Consider the following 19,589-nt stretch of genomic DNA (forward strand, 5'->3'; position numbering starts at 1 on the left):
TACCACTATGGGGGACAGCAGCAAAGAGCCATATAAACAAAATAGAGACATTACAATCAAAAATTCTGAGAACAATAGTAAACGCCCCATGGTACGTTAGAAACGAGGATATACGGAAGGACCTGGGAATACCAACGGTCAAGGAGGAGATCACCAGATACGCGGAAAGGTACAGAGAAAGAATAACAACACACCCAAATAGGCTGGCTACGGAAACGATCAACGCAAGAATAGAAAGAAGACTAAAAAGGAAACACCCAGCTGATCTCATAAAGGATATAAACTAAAAAACGCGAAGATGGCACCCCGCTGGGGGTAACCATCCACATGCTATTCAATCATATGTTATAACATTTTACCTAATGTCCCACTGGACAAATTGTAAAATTAAAAAATAAACAATATAATTAAAAAAAAAAAAAAAAGGTATACTATTTGGCTTGACTTTTTTCTCGAACGGAGCAGGAAAGAACACGGAAAACGTGCGAGAGACTCCAGATAGCGACAAATCATAAAAGAGCGTATAACACGTCAGGATCGCTAATACTAAAGTGAGACAGCATCACACATATTCTATTCGTTTTCTACTAAATGATGCAAATTTATAGCTTTTCGCTTGTGCGGACCTCTTACTCATTCCCCGCTCTCTCACTCTTTCGGCGAGTTCCAGTAAGGAAGGAAGAATAGCGAGTTACTTATTTCGAGACGTAAACTTGTGTATCTTATAACATCAGTAAATATCATTAAATTAATAAGATGCAAGTTACAGGTTATATAGAATTCGTTTTTACGATTTATCATTTTATGATTTGTCGAATACGATGATCAGATTAATTTGTAATTTGTACAATTTACTCATAAGATTTCACTTGTGTCCTATTATCAAATGTGTTACTAACGCAATGCATGTTCTTCTTCTGTTTAATCATAAAACGACATTAAAATTAGAAAATCAACAAAAATGTACTTCATTACTATAAATACTTTCTTATATCTACATTACTATAAATATATAGGGTAAATAATAAGAATGAATCTGTTTTGTCATCGTTTGTAAAATTATTAGTTCGGTTAAATTATTTACTTATTGATTGCCTCTAATAACTAAAAAATATTCCTATTAATTATTTTATTATGTAGCTTCAGTCATAAGTCGTGAGAATATAGTAAGGAAGCTAATTAATGTAAGTATGAATAATGAATATAAGCATACAAGTTACATAAATTTTGTAAATAAAGCATGAAAAAATTAGTAAAATGTTTACATTTATATTAGAACTTCCCCATTTAAATCTTTGTATTAGATAATAATTTTGTTCTGCATAGATTGTGTCCAGAACACATTATCTCTAAATAGTGAATGCACATTATGTATTTAGTTCAATGTATACTAAAACGAGCTCATGCAACGAAAAATATTCTAAAATCAATTAATTCATTCTAACATAGCTCTTTGTATTTGCTTCATTTTTAAATTCATTTTATCTTTAACAATAAACGAACATTTTAAAGCTATTCATTGGCAATTTCCATATAATCCTCTAAAAAAATCCTACGAACTCTTCAATTGTCCTAGGATATCATACCGCAAACTTGGAGAATTTTAGTGTTCCACAGAAGTTAACGGTGTCGTTTCCAGTGGTTCAGAGAACTTTGATAAGAGAACGCTGGCGAATTTTGGAAAAAATACGGCGACGGTATGGTTCGCCGCGAATGGTCTTTAATGGCCGCTCGACCGCGTAGGAAATTAAATAAGGTGTGACCACAGGAAACGTAAACACTGTGCCTAAAAATTCTTTTCTCGCGGAATAAATCGGCCTCCGGTTGGGTAGTATAAGCAGGGTCACCGGCTGGTGTTTCACACCCCACGTGAAACGCGGAAACCAGAAAATTACGTCACACACTGGCCTGTCCTGCCACCGGGTGCTTCTCTGAATAATGCTCGCGGTATGCGGCCACTGCAGTACCAGATGCAGTCGCTCTGTAATTCCGACAAAGCTTCAAGCGTTTCGATGTGCACACCAGGCTTTTTTTGAAATTTTTTGACAACTTGTAACTCTGATCCCCATTTTTTGCGGTTTACTAATTAACGTAGTCAGGTTTGTTTTTTGTAATAGTTTCACAAAAAGATTTATGATTTTTATTTGTTTTCACCTTTCCATAAATAAAATCCGTAGTATTTTGGGATTTTTGGGATACTTTTGTATTAGGTTAATGCGTATGATATACTATTTAGCGTTTTCCATTTTTCAAGATATATTGAAATATTAAAAACTTTTCGCGTTTTGCACTTTTTTCATATACTAGAAAACACCTTCTGTAACGATTCTCTATTAAATCTCCTCTATAATCATATTTTCAAAAACTTTTTACAGTTACTAAATTTAAGACAAACTGTTCCTTCATTATGAAAACGAAACCGATTCTAAAATCATGCAATTCTGAGCTGAAATTAACTATTGTTTGTTCATTTCTTTTCTTGTATTATTTATAATCCTTTTTTAATGTTTTATTTTCTTTATAACAATATTTCTATTAATTTCTTATGATAATTTATTCCCTATAATTGTCTTCATTATGAAAACGAAATCGATTCTCCAAAATCACGTATGCAAACAAATTCCTCTCAGTTGAAATTAACTGCTTTTTTCCACCGTCTCGTGACAGATACATCGAAGCCGGAAATAAACTCATGCTTCAGCAACGCGTGCCTCTATACGTTAGTGCTGATTAACTGCGTAAAACACGGTCGAATTGCTTAATTTACACGTTCGTTTTGTCTTCTTTTTATATTTGTGCATTCACTATTGACTGTTCCCTGTACGAACAATCCTGTGTTGCATGGTTCTCTCTCTCTCTCTCTCTCTGTCTCTGTCTCTGTCTCTGTCTCTCTGTTTTCCTCCGGTTTATATCGACGGTCCTCATCGCCGAATGAAAGCGGCAAACGCAGCGTTCTGTGATTTATTAACAGCCGCGCAATTGTTCCCAAATCGCTTTAATAATTCAGCTGTTGATTAAACGGGCCCGGGTTCATTTTTACGCGTGATTTATTCCGCTACAAACCTCCCTTTACGCCGTTCTTGATCGAACGAATTCTCTATTGACAATTAATTCTGAAGCAACCCGAATCGTTTGCGGGTGCAAATAAAAAAGAAAAATTTGTGCAAAAGGAAGAAGAGAGAGAGAGAGGGAGGGAGAGAGAGAGGGAGAGAGAGAGAGAGGGAGAGAGAGAGAGAGAGAGAGAGAGTGAGAGAGAAAGAGAAATGAATCAGCTGACGGGAAAAATTGAAAATATCGAGTGCCGTGAGCGTGGATGTGCTGTTTTCAAAAATTAGATATTAGAGTCATATAATTGTATATGAAAATGACAGAAGAAAAATGTAATAAATGCATTTTTATAAATTTTTCTGATATCTATTTAAAAGAGAGTACTTGCTTAACACATTGTTGACCGGAGAATTTATGTAGAATAGCCTGTGATCGGTTATTTTTTATGCAATTTTAATTTCTGTATAATATTTCCAATTCAGTCTTCAATGAAAATAAAAGAGCATTCTCCAGCACGATGAGTGCCATTTTCACTTTCAGTATCAGAATCGATTACGGAGGTTTTACGTCTTTTTATTAGTCTGATATTCATATCGTAGTGAATCAGAACTATATACTTTCTGAATGACTATCATCTTCCGAATCATTAGTACTGTCATTCGGATAATCAAAGTATCTGCATAAAATTCACCGAAAACTTCTTCACCAAAAAACTCGACATTTTTGAAAATTAAATGGTAACATAATTATGTTTATAACATTATAATTTTATATAAGTATTATAATATTATAATTTGTGTACATAAAAGGGTAGGAGAAAACCTAATATGATAGAAGATGAATGATAAACACTTTATGAATTTTACATTATAACAATTTCGTACGGTGGTTTTAACTGCATATTTTTCTCTGAATACGTTGGAATATGTTTCCGCTCAATAACATTCAGGTAACACAATACATATTGATATATCTCCGGCCAACAATGTATTAATGCACATAACATAGTTGAAAAGGAGAATAATGTTTCGAATTAATAAAACATTTCTTAAATAATTGATAAATTCACGAAGTTTCGTAAAATCTAAGGATATTTTTAATATTAGCAGGATTAATTACTATAGTACAAAAACCGAATAAGAGATGTTTCCTTTGTGTTAAATATCATTACATTTTAAATGTTCACATAAAATTTCTTCCTTATAAAATTAAAATATGATCTATATGTTATAAATCATGTTCTGTTTCGCGTAGGTAGTCTTCGTCTCTGTTTTTGCTCAGAAATATTTAAACGCTTCTTTAATTTTTATAAACTACCTTATAGGTAGTTTCATTACCTTAATTGTTTGTTTTCTGAATGGTATTATAGCGTTATGTAACCATTATAAAACATTATAATGCGAAAGATTGATTTTTGTATGTAAATTATAGAAATGTCATGCATTGGAGCAATAATTGATCCATTATTTAGAATGTACTCCATGTCTCAATGTGTTACGAAACATCCTAAATCTAAGGTTAAAAATTGTTATTATTTTTTAATAAATAAATTTCTACAAATTATATATATCTATATAATTTTTATAAATTATTGCTTTCTGTTTCCTTGTTTTTTTTTTTTTATAAATCTGGTATAGTAAAAAGAGTAATGACAACTTAATTAAATTACTAAAAGATATTCTTTTTATTAATGTTTTCTTTTAAAAGGGGGTATATTGTATATTTTTATCCTAACGTACTGACTTTTCCTCACATGCCCTGCGACACACATGGATTTAGATTATATAATATTTCTTAAATATTTTTGTTTTGATTTCACATTAATTATGTACTATTGTTAATGTAAAAGCTGCAGCATATCCTTCGAAAAGAAATATAACAGGAAGATTGATAAAATTGGTTCAACAATCTTTGTCACGTTTCAATACATCACGGCAAAATATAAATTAATTTACTTGCACTGTTTGCTCGAACAAAATTGTCAAAATAATTTTACTTTTCACCTTATTCTGCAGTGTTTCTTCCTTTAAACACATCCATAAATCGATGTTTAACTCGAACATCTTATTCATAAATATTGCAATAGATAATTTTAATGTAGAATAGCCTTCTAAAAATTTGTCATATATCAAATATTATTTTTCTATTGTTCACATTTAATTTCCATATATTCGAATGCTTCTGAGTGGTAGTGTATATAAAGCTAAATAAAATTATGTTTCAAATGTTTCATCGCCAGATAATATAAGTAATAATTTTTAATAATTCTTCTTAAACAAATAAAAATGACACTTTTTATTATTAATTTCTCTGAACAAACAAAGATAATCATTTTTAGTACTATATTTTCTCGTTTCAAAAATAATACTACGAATATTTAATAGTAATACGAATATTCATTTTTAAACAATCAGAAATAATAAATTTTGTTATTACTGCTTAAACAAAATGATTACGTTTTACCTTTGTAAAGAGTATACAAGTGCCGATAAAAATGTTTGATATTGTTGTTACGCGTTTATTAGATATAGATATATGTAAATGAAAAAATGAACGGAAAATGAAAATAAAAGTGTAAGAAAAACACATGGTACTCACCACTTTGAGTTTCGCTTGGATCTCGCGAAGTTTTCGCCTAGCAAGCACTTGTATGTGCGAAGAGACCTGCTTTCGCGTTCTCGTCTTGCCTGTCCTCAGTTTGATGTAACGAGCAATCAGCTCGTTTCGACCTGAAAAGCACAAAAAAATAAGCGATTAGAAAACTGCATTTGTTCTTAATTTTTGACTCATTTCAAATTTATAGAATATGTAAACTAAAGTAATAATTAAATTATTAGAGTTAATCATCCTAACTCTCAGGTAGTATCGTTGGATCATACAGTTATAGATGACATACAGTGGCTGTAAAAAGTATCGACACATCATTCGGCACTCGTATTTGTTATAGCATTTATATATTAATTAACTGCGTTTAAGTATAGATACATATATTAAATTTCTTATGATGTAATAGTACTTTCATATGATTATAAAAATTTGATACTATGAAAATGTTCGAAGTCGATACGTCAAATAACTCGATAAGTCAAACTTCCATAAGAAGATTACAATTTTTTCCATTCCCTTCCACTTCGCTACGAACAATTCTAAAAGTTGAAATAAAACTTACTTTAATTCGAATTATATGCTATTCTGCATTATTTTACCTCTATAATTCGAGTTTAGAATAGCCAGACTTTTGCAACTCTAAATTCATCTTTATAAGTTGAACTTCTATCGTTCCTGTTTCTGCAATTCGATATTGCATCCTTGCTTCCCCACTGTTAGAATTGTCTCAACATAGCATAAGGTGGAAAACATAAGACGACACAAGCCTTATGCCTATTTATTTGCTTTCCAGCTACGTGCATATCCATGGAAGTTAATCGTTTTTCGTCAATACAACATATAATTGCTGTCATCTGCCACGTCTTTTACTTTTGAATTTATGTACATTCAATAAAATGAGTTCTAACAGGAATCTTAAAATTCTAACGCTTTTTGAAAAGGTGAATGTAATTGTGCCTTCATATGAAGCTTCTATATGTCGAAGTTTCGTTCGTTAAACCTCCTTTACTCTAAAATTTCGATAAGTCGGAATTTCTACAACTTCAAGATTTTAGTCCTTCCTTTGAGGTTCGAGTTACCGAGATTCGACTGTACTTTGTTTAGTCACTGTTTCCCTAGTCATAGTTTGGGGATTTAATTATTTCAGTTGAGCGTGCATCGTTTTATTTATCGTCTATATTCTGCATTTTATATAATAAAGATTTATCGTCCAACATACAGAATACAAATAAAACTCTCATAGGCAAGCCATTGATCATTTATGTTCAATCCTAATTCTTTTACCATCATAAACTTGTACACAATTCCAAAAATTTCTACAATATTTCTCAATGTCATTATCATAATACATTATGTAACCATTAAGAGAAATATTTCCATTCACTTTCAATAAAAATAAAAAAAAAATTCATGGTTAAAATTTCATTCGTTTCATTTCATCAATCAACATTAATCAACATGATGAATTGAAATGAAATATCCTAAAATTAGTACTAAAACTATCAACAATTTATATATGCATGCCTATTACTACCGAACCGGTCAAATGATCATGGCTAAATACCAGTATTTTAATTTTATTAAAAGTTACCTTTTTTTTAATTAGATGTAAGTAACAGTCGGATTTAGCACATCCAATAAGAAGACAAAAATAATATTTAGATGACAAATTCAAATTTTATTATTCTTTCCATTTTAATTAATTATAAATAAAAACTAAAAATTAATGATCAGTAAGTAAAATAACATTTACATAATTTTAGAGACGGAAGAATAAATAATATTCGTGCAGCTTCTTTTACTTTTTTACTGTTTAATAGCTTCACTATCTTAATTGTTTTCGTTTTTATTTAGCAATAAAGTGCAAAATTCATTGTCCAGCATTTGTCCAGTGTATATTTTCCACAAATATATTTCTTACATCTACAACAAATCTTCGTGGCTTTATTACCGTTTAACATTTTACTTTAACATTTTATTTAACACATTGTACGTATATAAGAAATTGTAGTTTCTCTATACGTCTTGCTTTTTTCCTTCTTGCTAAGATACTAGCTATTTATAATAGAATATGAAAATTTCAATCGGTCAAATGACCGATCCCGATAGACGTGAGTACATATGTAAAGTACATATATGTACTTACGCATGTATGTAATATGTTTTTTAGAAGAAATGAAAGAAGGATAGATATTGACAAATTGAATATATGTATATTGTAGGAAACGTTGCGAGAATTAAAGTGAGAAAAAGTGACAATACTGAATTTATAGAATTTTTAATCCGGAATTTAAAATCGGTCATTAGTGTTAAGTAACTTAGCTCAAATCCAATCCATGATTCAATTATACCAGTTAAGGATAGGAACATGGAAACAGTTTTCAAAAAACTACGCTCTTAATCAAAGAAAATTCAATAGGAATATTACCCATTTGCTTTATAAACTCAAATCAATTAACCTGGAAAAGAGGAAACTTTCAAATGCATCGAGATCAATTCCGCGCCCTTTCATGAATTCCACTAGTCGGCAAAGATTGCACCTTCAATTTTACTCAGCAACCAGTTCTTTCCGAAAGCTCGTCGTCTTTCTGCATTGAACCTCGCCAAAAGTTAAAGCCTTTTATCATTTGATAAAAGTCACGTTCGGAAGTCAGAGCTCCATCATTTGAGAAAATAAATGATATTACACGCACAGTTTAAAAAATTTTAAATTTTTGAAATTTATCATTACATGTGTTATAGAAATTATATATAGCAAGTCATTTGTTCCTTCAAAGTTGAATATTAATCATATATTTACATAATGAAATTGGGAAAGTAATAACAAAAAATGGAGTTATTTAGTTTGACTTCTGAGACAGTTTTATTTAATGCGAACTACGTTTCTTGTTTGAATTGTACATCTTTATTGAAGAAATACATGAGCGAATTTTTCATTGTCATAGCAGAGTACAAACTCGAATGATCAGTGTACAAATAACTAAGAAACTAAAAAACTACAAATTTTCAGTTACGTCATTGTTGCGGCATATGAAAAATATACATGGGCAAGTTAATGTTTAGTATTAACTCTATAGAAGATATAATTCTATAGAAACAAGATTATTCATTATTTGGCGCGATACTAAGAAAAAGGAGCGTCGTGTAGAAATCTAAAAAGAAAATAAGAAACGATGGTACGAAGATATTGTTTCATAGCAAAATCGGGGAAACTGTTGGACGCATGTGAACTCGAATTAATTCGAGTGTAGGCTGCATCCAGTTTTTGAGGGCCGATGAAAACGCGGAAGGGTCTTTCGCTCGACAATGAGCGGCGGACGTTCTATTTGCGCGTTTAAACGACCTTTTCTCTTTTTGTGTTGAATCGTGCCAGTGTTGATCGCTTTTTCCTCTCTCCCCCTTTTCGTTTTCCTTTTGTTCGATTTTTTTCTCTGTTTTTCATAATGGAAATCGGTCGATTGAATCGAGTGGCGCTCTTTTGCGTTCGTGTCCCCGAAATAATACAGTGATGTTATCACGGTTTATTGAGCCGTGTGAAATCGTAAAAAAAATTCGATTGCCACCGCGCGCTTCCATGTATTTACGATTAAATATTTCACGTCGCCCCACGTGCGTCGTTTGTTCCATGATTTCGATTCGTCCGAGATTCGAGAGACAAGAATCGTTATTTCAATATTAGAAAAATTGTGAAACAGGTGCCCCTTCTTTTATATTACTCTGTTCGTCATCCTTTGATTTTGAGTTGATGATTATCACAATAATAATTGGGATTAACAATTATTATTGTTAGGATTAACAGTTATAAAAGGGGTTATGCGATTTAAAAGTGCACTTTAGAATTTATAAATTACTTATAGTTATTTTAACCCTATTCATTTTAGATCCAATCTAAACGTGTCTTTTTATTTTTAACAAATTTCTTAAGTATCAAATTTCTTCAATCTCCTTATTACTTATCATTAGACTGCGGGTTTTTATGCATTTATGAGAAATTTAAAGACAAGGAAGTGTACAGAATGCACGTAATATATAGAAATATATTAGATATTTAAAGTACAGTATCTTTTACAATGTTTAATAAATGAAACCCTATCTAATATCCTTACCTAGTTATAAGTTTCATTTTGTAAATTATGTTTACAAAAATACCAATTTGCACAAATATCCGTAGTCTACTTATTGTTATGTATAAAAATCGTTATTGTAATATGTATGATCTTTTGTCCTACGCGTAGCATACGCGTAGTATAGTATATGCGTACGGAATCAACATGGCATTCTGAATACACAGTTTCAAGTATTTTTTGTGTTTTTGTAACGAAAGCAATAAAACTTGTGAAACGCTACAAACTTAGATTTGTAATAAGGCTAGAAAAAAAGTTATAAACAAATTCTACTTAGTTAATTAATTTGTAATATAGGCGCAGCAATGATTTTGCTATGATCGCTTGTAAACTGCAAATAACATCAAATTAGTAACACCAAGGTAAACTCATAATATTAATGATATAACTTAGAACTTGCAAAAGATTGTAAGACTATACTGTACTGTAAGACTACTTGCAAGTTGCAAGTTGTAGGTTATATACTATTTTTTTAAAATTGTACAATTTTACATCAAATAGGAATAAACTAAAACAACTTTTTTTAACTAACTTTAGTTAGATTAACTTTCTTTCAAGTACTTTTTACACAACAATTTTGAAAATAATATTATTTTTGTCAGAACCAATACAAATGTTCTCTCTCTCTCTCTCTTTCTCTCTCTCTCTTTCTCTCTCTCTCTCTCTCTCTCTCTGTATATATATATATATATTTCTTTACTTCAACATTGCTTCAGTATCTTATTCTATATCTTAATCTATACATATCTAGGATCAATATCGATAAATCGTGCGCAAAACAATTTAAAATCCATCTTATTGAATTAGTCTCGACATTACGGTATATCAGAGAATCTCAACGAACGGCAAACGAGGAATTCGTCGGAGCAACGGTGTGCGCAGCAACGATCGAAATAAAGTTTTAAAAGTATTATTTTATTATAATTTTAGAAAACGAAATTCTATTCTGCAAGAGCGATGCATAGACGTAAATGAAGAATAGACTACCAAAATAATAATATTAACATGGTGAAGAGTGTCTAGTACAGAGTTACTAATACTCATATTAGCAAGTTCCAATTTTAAACTTTCTTTTGACCACAGCTGTTTATCGAAATGAAGTGACGTGATCCTGATTACTGCATGGTAAACGTTATTTCAATTACGACACGTTTGATGTCGTCTGGCGCCGGTTTTATGAGCACGGCCGTAAAATCTTAACGGCTGTGAAATCTAAGCAACGATAAGGTGCCACATAGAATGCCATTTACTCGATTCAATCGGCTGGAAATCAATTCATCGTTCACCCCCGCCACCCTCCGTTTCTATTCTCTCTCGTTTGTTTTTGTTCCTACCTCTTAGATTACGTTTCATGATCGAATATCGCTTGTCATTTCCCGCTGGATTGTCCCATTGAGATTCCATCGATCGAGGCCATTTTTCAATCGGCCAACCGATTCATTTCCAACGTTTTCGATTCGCGAGAAAGTTTACGGATGTTCTTTAGTCGATGTATAGACACGAATGTTCGATGGAACAGGTAGATTTATCTTTTAGAAGAGCTTTTGATGATTCTTTGGATAGATTTGCGGTGAATATTATGGCTGGACTGAGATATATTTCTAGGAAATTTGGTACTTTTAACCTGTTAATCGTGAAAGATGAATGGTCTTTTTATATATACATAATTTCATTTTTGTTACAAATAAAATATATCATATTTATATTTCTAAAGATTAAAACTGCCATAATTAAAATTGATTTTTCCCTATCGTTAATTTTTAATGTTATAATTATAGAAATTGTTACTTAAGGGACTCACTCGATTGTGGGACTGGGATTTCTATTGAACAAAATTAAAATATATTAATGTGGTTGTTTGGTAAGGAATTGAGTTTCTTTAATTGAAATTTATGTTGTGGGGGAAACTGGTGACAAATGATAAGCAAAAATTTAAAATTAGACAACGATTTAGTTTTTTCAAGAATTTCTATGTTTCTTTGAGTGGGATTATCGTGAATTATTATGAGCGAATTGAGATATTATATGTTTAGATAAAGTGCAACATTTTATTGGAACTTTCGAAGAGAAACTTTTTCGAGAAATATTCAACGAAATTAAAGTGAATTATAGATGAATTGAGATGTTGTATTTTTAGGAAAATCGGAATTTTTTCATTGATTTTTGTGTCTTTCGGATACGAATTTATATTATAAAAGATATTTAAAAGTTCGGTTTTCTATAGAAATACGAAAGAAAGACTAAAATACCAATGATATCGAAAGTAAAATAGTATTGAAATGCTCTGAACCTAAATAGAGACAGAAATTAGATATTTCTTACGTATATTCTATACAGTCTCTTGTCCTTAAATTTTTCATAAATGCACAAAAATACTCGAGTGAAAAAATACTTCTTCCACATTTCATGATTATTCTTCATACTTGACTTGGTTCAAGTCGTTCGTTCTTCCATTTCATTGGCCGATATCTTACGGACAACTCGAACATCCTCGAAGACGTCTCGAATAGAGTGATGGTGGTTGTTGGCAAAGGAGAGGAAGCGGACATCGTAAGAGAGATGGCGAGAGGGTGGCATGGCAAAGGGGAAAACAGACGGGGGAAGGTTACGGAGAACTCTGAAGCATCGGAAGGAAAATATTCGAGATTCCAGGCGAACCGCGTGATGACTCAATTTCGCAAAGACCGTTAAATGGCCCGCTATGAACCACGCGCCGCTACTGGTCGCGTTCCTCTTCTGTTTTTGAAGGCCGAACATTCTTCGAACGGGGGTTGCTCGCATCGAATTGGATCCGCGTGGAAAACCATGTTACAAAGGAGCTACTTCGAGTTTATTTGTCTTTTCTCGGGTTTGGTGTATTGAAACGATCATTTTCTTGAGATTTCCGTTTAGATTTGACCAATTTTTCAGCGAATAGCTTGTCGAGAATATTTAGAATTTATAATTCTATTCCTCAAAGTTAATTCTTTGTTTAATATTTACACACACTAATATTTTAACTGTCGCAATAATCATAAATATCTGGTTTCTTCTGGCTGGAAATGTCCTATCCTTGAATAGAATAGCGATTTAAGTGTCAATGAATGTATTTTTTTGGAAAGCCGTACCTCTTCGCTGTCTTTTTGCTGAGAAACAACATATAATTTATGTGACCCACATAGTTGAAGTTTGCATTAAAGTTCATGTGAATCATACGCTGATTCATACTTTCCCTGGCTATTGAAACTTGCAGTGTTTGAGAATCAATTGTTCATACTCGCTGCTATTGTGGTGGATCCTCCGTGCATTATATTACCTTGTGCTTCTCATGGCAGGTAACGTGTTAAAGTGCGTTTAGGTGGGTTTAAATTAAGCAAGCGAATGCTCGCTCTTTCTCCACTTTAGTAAAATAAAAGTGCAAAAGAACATTCTTTTGCCGGTTGACGGTTATTCACTGAATCGTAGATTGAACATCCAAATGCTCTATATAAGAATGAATTTTAATTATAATTTCTTCATCAGATATCGTTATCACGAGTCCGAGTAAAAATTGGCCTGAGGACAAGTATATGGTATGAAATGATATGATAAAAATAAGTAGGTATACGAGTGTACAGTCAGTCGTAAAAGTCTACAAACACCCCTTAAATATAAAATATTATAGCAAAGATAAATCAAATATTAAAGCATTAGTTAACTCCACGAAATTTCTTGACGCATACTAAGACATATACTATTCATGCGTAATACAATTTATTCAATTTCATTGTTATTAAAAAGTATTACAAAAATTAAATACACTTGTTATATCTACAAGAAATTATACAAATAATAGGTTTAATATTATATTAATGACTTTTAGATCCCACTTTCCTTAAATAAGTTAAATAAATTGAACGTTTTGTCATTTCTGATAAGTTTTATCCGAAGAATTTTGTGAGTTAAATTAAATTTTTTTCTTTTTTTTTTCATTCCCTTTAGGAATACATTGATAATAATTGTTACTTTCTCTAATTGTCATCTAGTTACTTTCATATAAATTTGATAGTAATCAATAATGTGGTAGAATTTTATATATTTATAGTGGTAAATATATAAAAACATTTCTATATAAAAAATTGCTTATAAGCTGTAATTTAATCTACTATAACGTTGTCAAATATATGTATTGTAATTTAGCGTGGCGTAAGTTATATTGAATATACTTTACGAAATTAATTCTACAAGTATAGTATTTGATTTATAATATTTAAAAAATTGTGTATTTCTTGCAAAATCAACGATAAATTGGGTACGCTTTTGGCTAAAAATATAGGTTAGCTATAAAGAAACTTGAGTTTCAAAGCGTTGAAATCCAATAAAAAGAGACTACAGAGTGGACTATTTCCCTAGAGAAATTTCAGGCTATTTCACCGTCTATCTGCAATCGAATGAAACATTGATCTTGAATATAAATGATAAAAACAGGAAGTTACAAAAATAGTGGCGGTGGGATATTACTCTAGCCGAATCCGTAATCCATTACTCTTTCTTTTTTATTTATATATTATTAAGAATGATTATCTCCCTCTTTAATGAAATAAGTTTATATTGAGTTATATAAAAAAGCAGCCATCTACATTAAAATAAAGCGTAATGGTAAACTAAATTCTATTGGAGTTTTTCGCGATATCACGGAAAGTAAGACCGAGTGACGGTAACATGCATAGGCAAAAGTTATTCCGAATACTGGCTCTGACGATATATTTGAAGATTGATCATCAAAATCGGTGGCATCTACCCTGATATAAATAATTACCTAAAATAATTAACAATAATATTTCAAGGATCAGGGTCACTTCATGCTCATAGTGTCGTAGATAGGTCCTTCAACTTATCTTAATATCAGGGACATACATGTTCCACTCAAAAAAGGTATTGAAACTCATATATCCCAATTTCCAAAATTGATGCATAAACATCCTTTAGTTAGCATAATTGATTTCTTAAAAAAAAAAAAAAAAAAAAGAACAAAAAAGCCGAGTTTAAGGATTGAAGTACAATGTTGCATACATAAATATACGCAACATCGAGCATGAAGAAATTAAATCTGCTTTAGATATCAACAACAATAGAAAAACGTTTAAAATATCCTTTTTTCCCAAAGAATTTTTCAAGGGACGATTCGATGGAATATCGTTGATCAATGGGCGTCACAGGACGTAGGACGTAGGCGAGATCGACAAGATCCACACTCAATACACTATCTATGAACAGTTTTAGTGGGGAAAGTTACGATCAGAGAGTGAAAGAGAAGATACAAAATATATACAGAGATAGAGAGAGAGAGAGAGAGAGAGAGAGAGAGAGAGAGAGAGAGAGAGAGAGAGAGAGAGAGAGAGACAGAGAGAGAGGAGTAGATGCGCGACGCGACGAGCAATCAACGTAAATCACTTGGCTGATGCTCAATTTAACAAGAAAGGCCATTATGATCGCGAACTTGAAGTAACGAGCACGAAGAGAGTGCTGTCCCTGTTCCTCTCTGGTTATCCTACCGTTGGCTCTCGCAGAAATCCGCCGGGAACAGCGTGCAAAGTACAGTTTATTGCAAGAAGACTCGTTACGCCCGTATGTGTAAACGCTTTGTGTAAACGCTTTGTTGCACAGTACTTCGAAAAGAGACATTTCATGATCGAAACTCAGTTTGTCAATTTTCTTTATTTATTTATTAGATTGTTTAAAGATTCCATAGTGTTTTTGACGGTTGGTACATTCTTCATTGTATTTGGTGTGGGTTAATAATTAGAAGCAATAGTTAGTTTCTATGGAACAGCCTATAAATTTCAACTACCTTTAAAAAGATGTAGCAATACTAAATGTTAGGATTTACTATATATAGGCGGCTACTATGTACATGAGAAACTTTTGACAAAGTAGATTGAATGACAGAGGTGAAGAAAATAACGAAATTAATATTAATACTAATTATGAGAAAATTTCTTAATTTTTTAACTTTCATATTACTTCATGATTGAAATTATTTTATCATGAAGTTTAACTAAAAGCAATATATTATTACAGCATTATTTGCCTGTCGAATAATTTTTCAAATAGTAATCAAAATTTATAACTTATAACAATAAAACCTATAATAGATGAAATAACAATAACTACAATGGTCCGCAAAAAATATTCGAACATTCTTAAAAGCTCTCTGTGCATATTTTGATTATAAAAAATATTTTGAAATTTCATTAGAGGCACGACTATCCTGATCATATTCGTGCAGTTCGAAACGGCTTTGGAAATGTATATACAAGTTACAAGATATTTGTTGGAAATATACATCTCGTAAGGATCACTAACTTATACAGTCTGTTATTCATTATGTTAATAAGTCACATTTTTAGCACTAATGGTATGCATAAAAGTGCTAGTTATGTTGTTGTATACTAATTTTTCACCAATTACAAGTGTATATTTGTAATCAAAGTCTTGTACCTTCTGCATATATTTTCGGACTGATTTCAAATTTTAATATTATAATCGAGATAGCTATATAGATATAGAGATAGATATCTCGCTATAGTACTAATGAAATTTCAGAAAGTTTCGTATAACGCATATAATACATTCATAAAATTTCTCTATGGTAAGTGTTCGAATAATTTCGTAAACAATTATATACGTACATATACAAAACCTACGAAGACATTTCATATCTGCGAATTCTACTCCAAAACAACACAATTGCGAATCATCTATTTTTATTGGAAATTCTCGCTTTTTCCTCCGGAACACGATAATAACTGGGACTTGATACGCGAGGTATAATTTAACTGCGATTAACTACTGAGTTAACTATGGAGGGAGAACGAAAGATGCAGATAAAAAACGAGTAGAACAATGGGGATCGGGATTCTGCTCGTTCTCCACCTGTTCGCTACCAACCCGTCTAAGGAACATAGTACTTAGCCTTGAGTTTTACTACGGGTTAAGTGTATTATATTTTCGCAACAATCAGTGAAATGCATTTTTCAAAAGAGATAAAAAGGTGGAACAGGCACCTATGTAGATCGTCTGATAACAACACGTGAACAAATAGAATACGATAGATATAAATAGATAAATAGAAGAAATAGAACAGACGGACGGCAAGATTTACCAAAGCTGTGGCTATGAGAAACCGAAATAGAAAAGCCTTTATAGTAGATTTTTGTTTTTTACAAAACTGTTGAAAGAGAAGTAATTCATATGTAGTGAGAGACAAAAGTATTTGAATAGTTGGAGCGTAGAAATAGAAAAGTAAGACCTTCTCTATTAAAAATATGCAAATGTAATTAAAAATAATTAAATGAACAATAGCTACAAAAAGTATTGGCACATATCCTTATTATCCAATAAAGCGTTTTTTATTAGGTTCTACATTTTTCTGAAAAAAGATTGCTCTACTAACGAGTTTTGGATATTTCTCCTTAATTTTCTTCGGTATTCAAATAATTTGTCCGGTTATTGCATCGTTTGATAGAAACTTTCACAATAGTAAATATACTACGAACTATTCGAACAACCTAAAGCATAACTTAAGCCCATCATCAAGAATTACCCAGAAAGTAGTCAAAAATGGCTTTCGTATTCCACAATTCTTTTTAATATTCAACTAAAAGCAATATTCGTTCCAACGCCCTATTATTTGGCAGAAATTCATAATAAGTATCTGCGAGCATTGCTAATGATCTAATACATGTTGAACTTAATCCCATAGTTAATAATTAGAACCAAGAACCACTAAAAAATGTCAGTTTTAAACGAATACATGTACTCTCTTAACCTTCGATAACTGAACGACGTCCATGATCGTCGCGACCGTCGCGTCGACCAGGCAAAACATTAACGCTGAAATGCTAATTAGTTTGACGGAGTAATAAGTAGGTCGAGGGTGTGCTTAAAGAGATAATTAATTAGTAGGTAGGGCTTACAGCGAGCATTCTTGGCAATCCACTTTCAATTAGCCGTCCCTCTCGAAGAGAACCGCCAAGTGCATAGCCAGTGTTACGCTGTGTTGGTCCCTGGTTAAAGGCACACGGATCAGTGATCTTGGTGCTTGGCCTTCCGTTGACGGAAGGGATCGCTTTTGACATGTCGAGGATCCCAGCGTTGCAGTGGTCCTCCGGGCTATTCCGGACTTCACCACCGAGTACCGTCGTTAATCGATGTTCTGCAAACAGTGGTTCTATGCCGGCGCTCCTCCAATCCGTCCAAGTGCGTTTAAGCTCGTTTAGTCAATTAGTAATCGTCGGGCAATCCGATCGAGTCGAGGGATACTCGAAAACCGGCCTTTAAGCTCCTTTCACACCGCCCGCGGCCGCGGCCGCGCCTCCTTGAATACTTCAAAAAAGCTTTTCCTCCGCTGCGAAGTTTGGTCTAATGACGCAATTCACGCGAAAGGTGGTGAGTGTTGAATTTGTAGAACGATTGCATGTTGATTAGGATATGGTAGATCATGGATTCTAAACATCCCTATTGCACGTGTATATACACGTGTACATTGACTGATAAACGAATCCAAGTTTTAATCTGTGTAGTTTTTCGTACACAGGTGGGTATGTGTTTCTGTCACACGTGTATGAGTGCGTGTATCTAAATTCGCAAACATTCATAACCGTTGAACGGTCAAACGTAAAACGTGACCTTAAACGTGGTTTAACATTTGTTTGTTCTCAGAAATCGGCGAATTAACGAGACGGAAAACATGTGAACTTGATTAACTAATTTCATGATCAGGCTGACTATCCGTGTAGTTTATTACCATATTCGTGTACACGTGTATTAAGAACACCGATCTAATTACAATATAATGTTAAGTGTATTTTTATATACATGAATATATATAGATATAACAGATATATGTAACTTTTGTAACGTTGCATTTTATATTTTATTGGTTTTTTTCTATAAATAAGAAATGGAAATAAGAAATTGAAAGCGCTAACGGAAAGATAGTGCTAACGGTTTTACTACAATGTTTTGTATTTTATTGTAAGTGGTATATGTAGACTTTTCCAACTGACTGTATTTTCAGTAAGAACCCAAGATGTTGTCATGATGGCCGATGCATTCGCGGCAAAACAAAGTATTCGGACACGACGCAAGTGAGTCGTCAAGCAGCTGATCCGGTAAGACCATTCAGCAAGAAATACCATGCCACTAACACAAAGCTTCACAATCGTTTGATACACCAAAAGCTGCATCCTCCTCCCTGTTTGATGGGCGTGTATACTCGTCGTCTTTTCGTAGACGAGAGGGCGAGGAGAAGATAGAAGTCGATAAGTGTCCTTGCGCCAGAAGGAGGATCCTCTCGCATCTTGACACGATGACCCCCACCCCGTTCTTCAAAGCCCCATTGCAAAACCCCTACCAACTCTCCACATAGCCAGTCCTCTCTTCTTCTTATCATCCCTGCCCGCCATTCCATCCATCTTCCTTTCTTTCCATTTTCTTCGCTGCTATGCTACCACTACCAGAGAGACCATCATTCTCTCTCTCTCTCTCTCTCTCTCTCTCTCTACATCGCTATCACTACACATACACACACAAACAGGGAGTATTCTCTCTACAGAGGTAGTAGTAGAGCTAGGAGGATCCAGCGTCGTGGCACACCATACCAGAAACCCCTTGCTCGCTCCCTTTCCGGGACCATCCCCGTCCCCCAAAACCCGCGCCTCGTGCTCTGTTCACTAATTGCACATTCTTCGCATAGTTTCGCCACCCTCCTCCCATCCCCAATCCCCATCCACGCCAAGGACGGACGCGAAGGGGGATTGTAAGCCCTCGACACATACAACCACTCTC

General features: G+C 33.0%; 1 protein-coding gene across 13 annotated transcripts in view; it reads right to left on the minus strand.

Annotated features, from left to right (window-relative positions):
* Positions 1 to 19,589, minus strand: part of LOC122567085 (protein scalloped) — a 325,787-nt gene that overhangs the window by 27,489 nt on the left and 278,709 nt on the right. For all 13 annotated transcript variants that reach the window (XM_043725268.1, XM_043725263.1, XM_043725265.1 and 10 more), the window contains one exon: positions 5,647 to 5,777. In XM_043725268.1, the coding sequence (XP_043581203.1) occupies positions 5,647 to 5,777 (131 nt within the window). The remainder of the gene's footprint in view (positions 1 to 5,646; positions 5,778 to 19,589) is intronic.

The sequence above is a fragment of the Bombus pyrosoma genome, linkage group LG4 (assembly GCF_014825855.1).
Source record: "Bombus pyrosoma isolate SC7728 linkage group LG4, ASM1482585v1, whole genome shotgun sequence".
Lineage (NCBI taxonomy): Eukaryota > Metazoa > Arthropoda > Insecta > Hymenoptera > Apidae > Bombus > Bombus pyrosoma.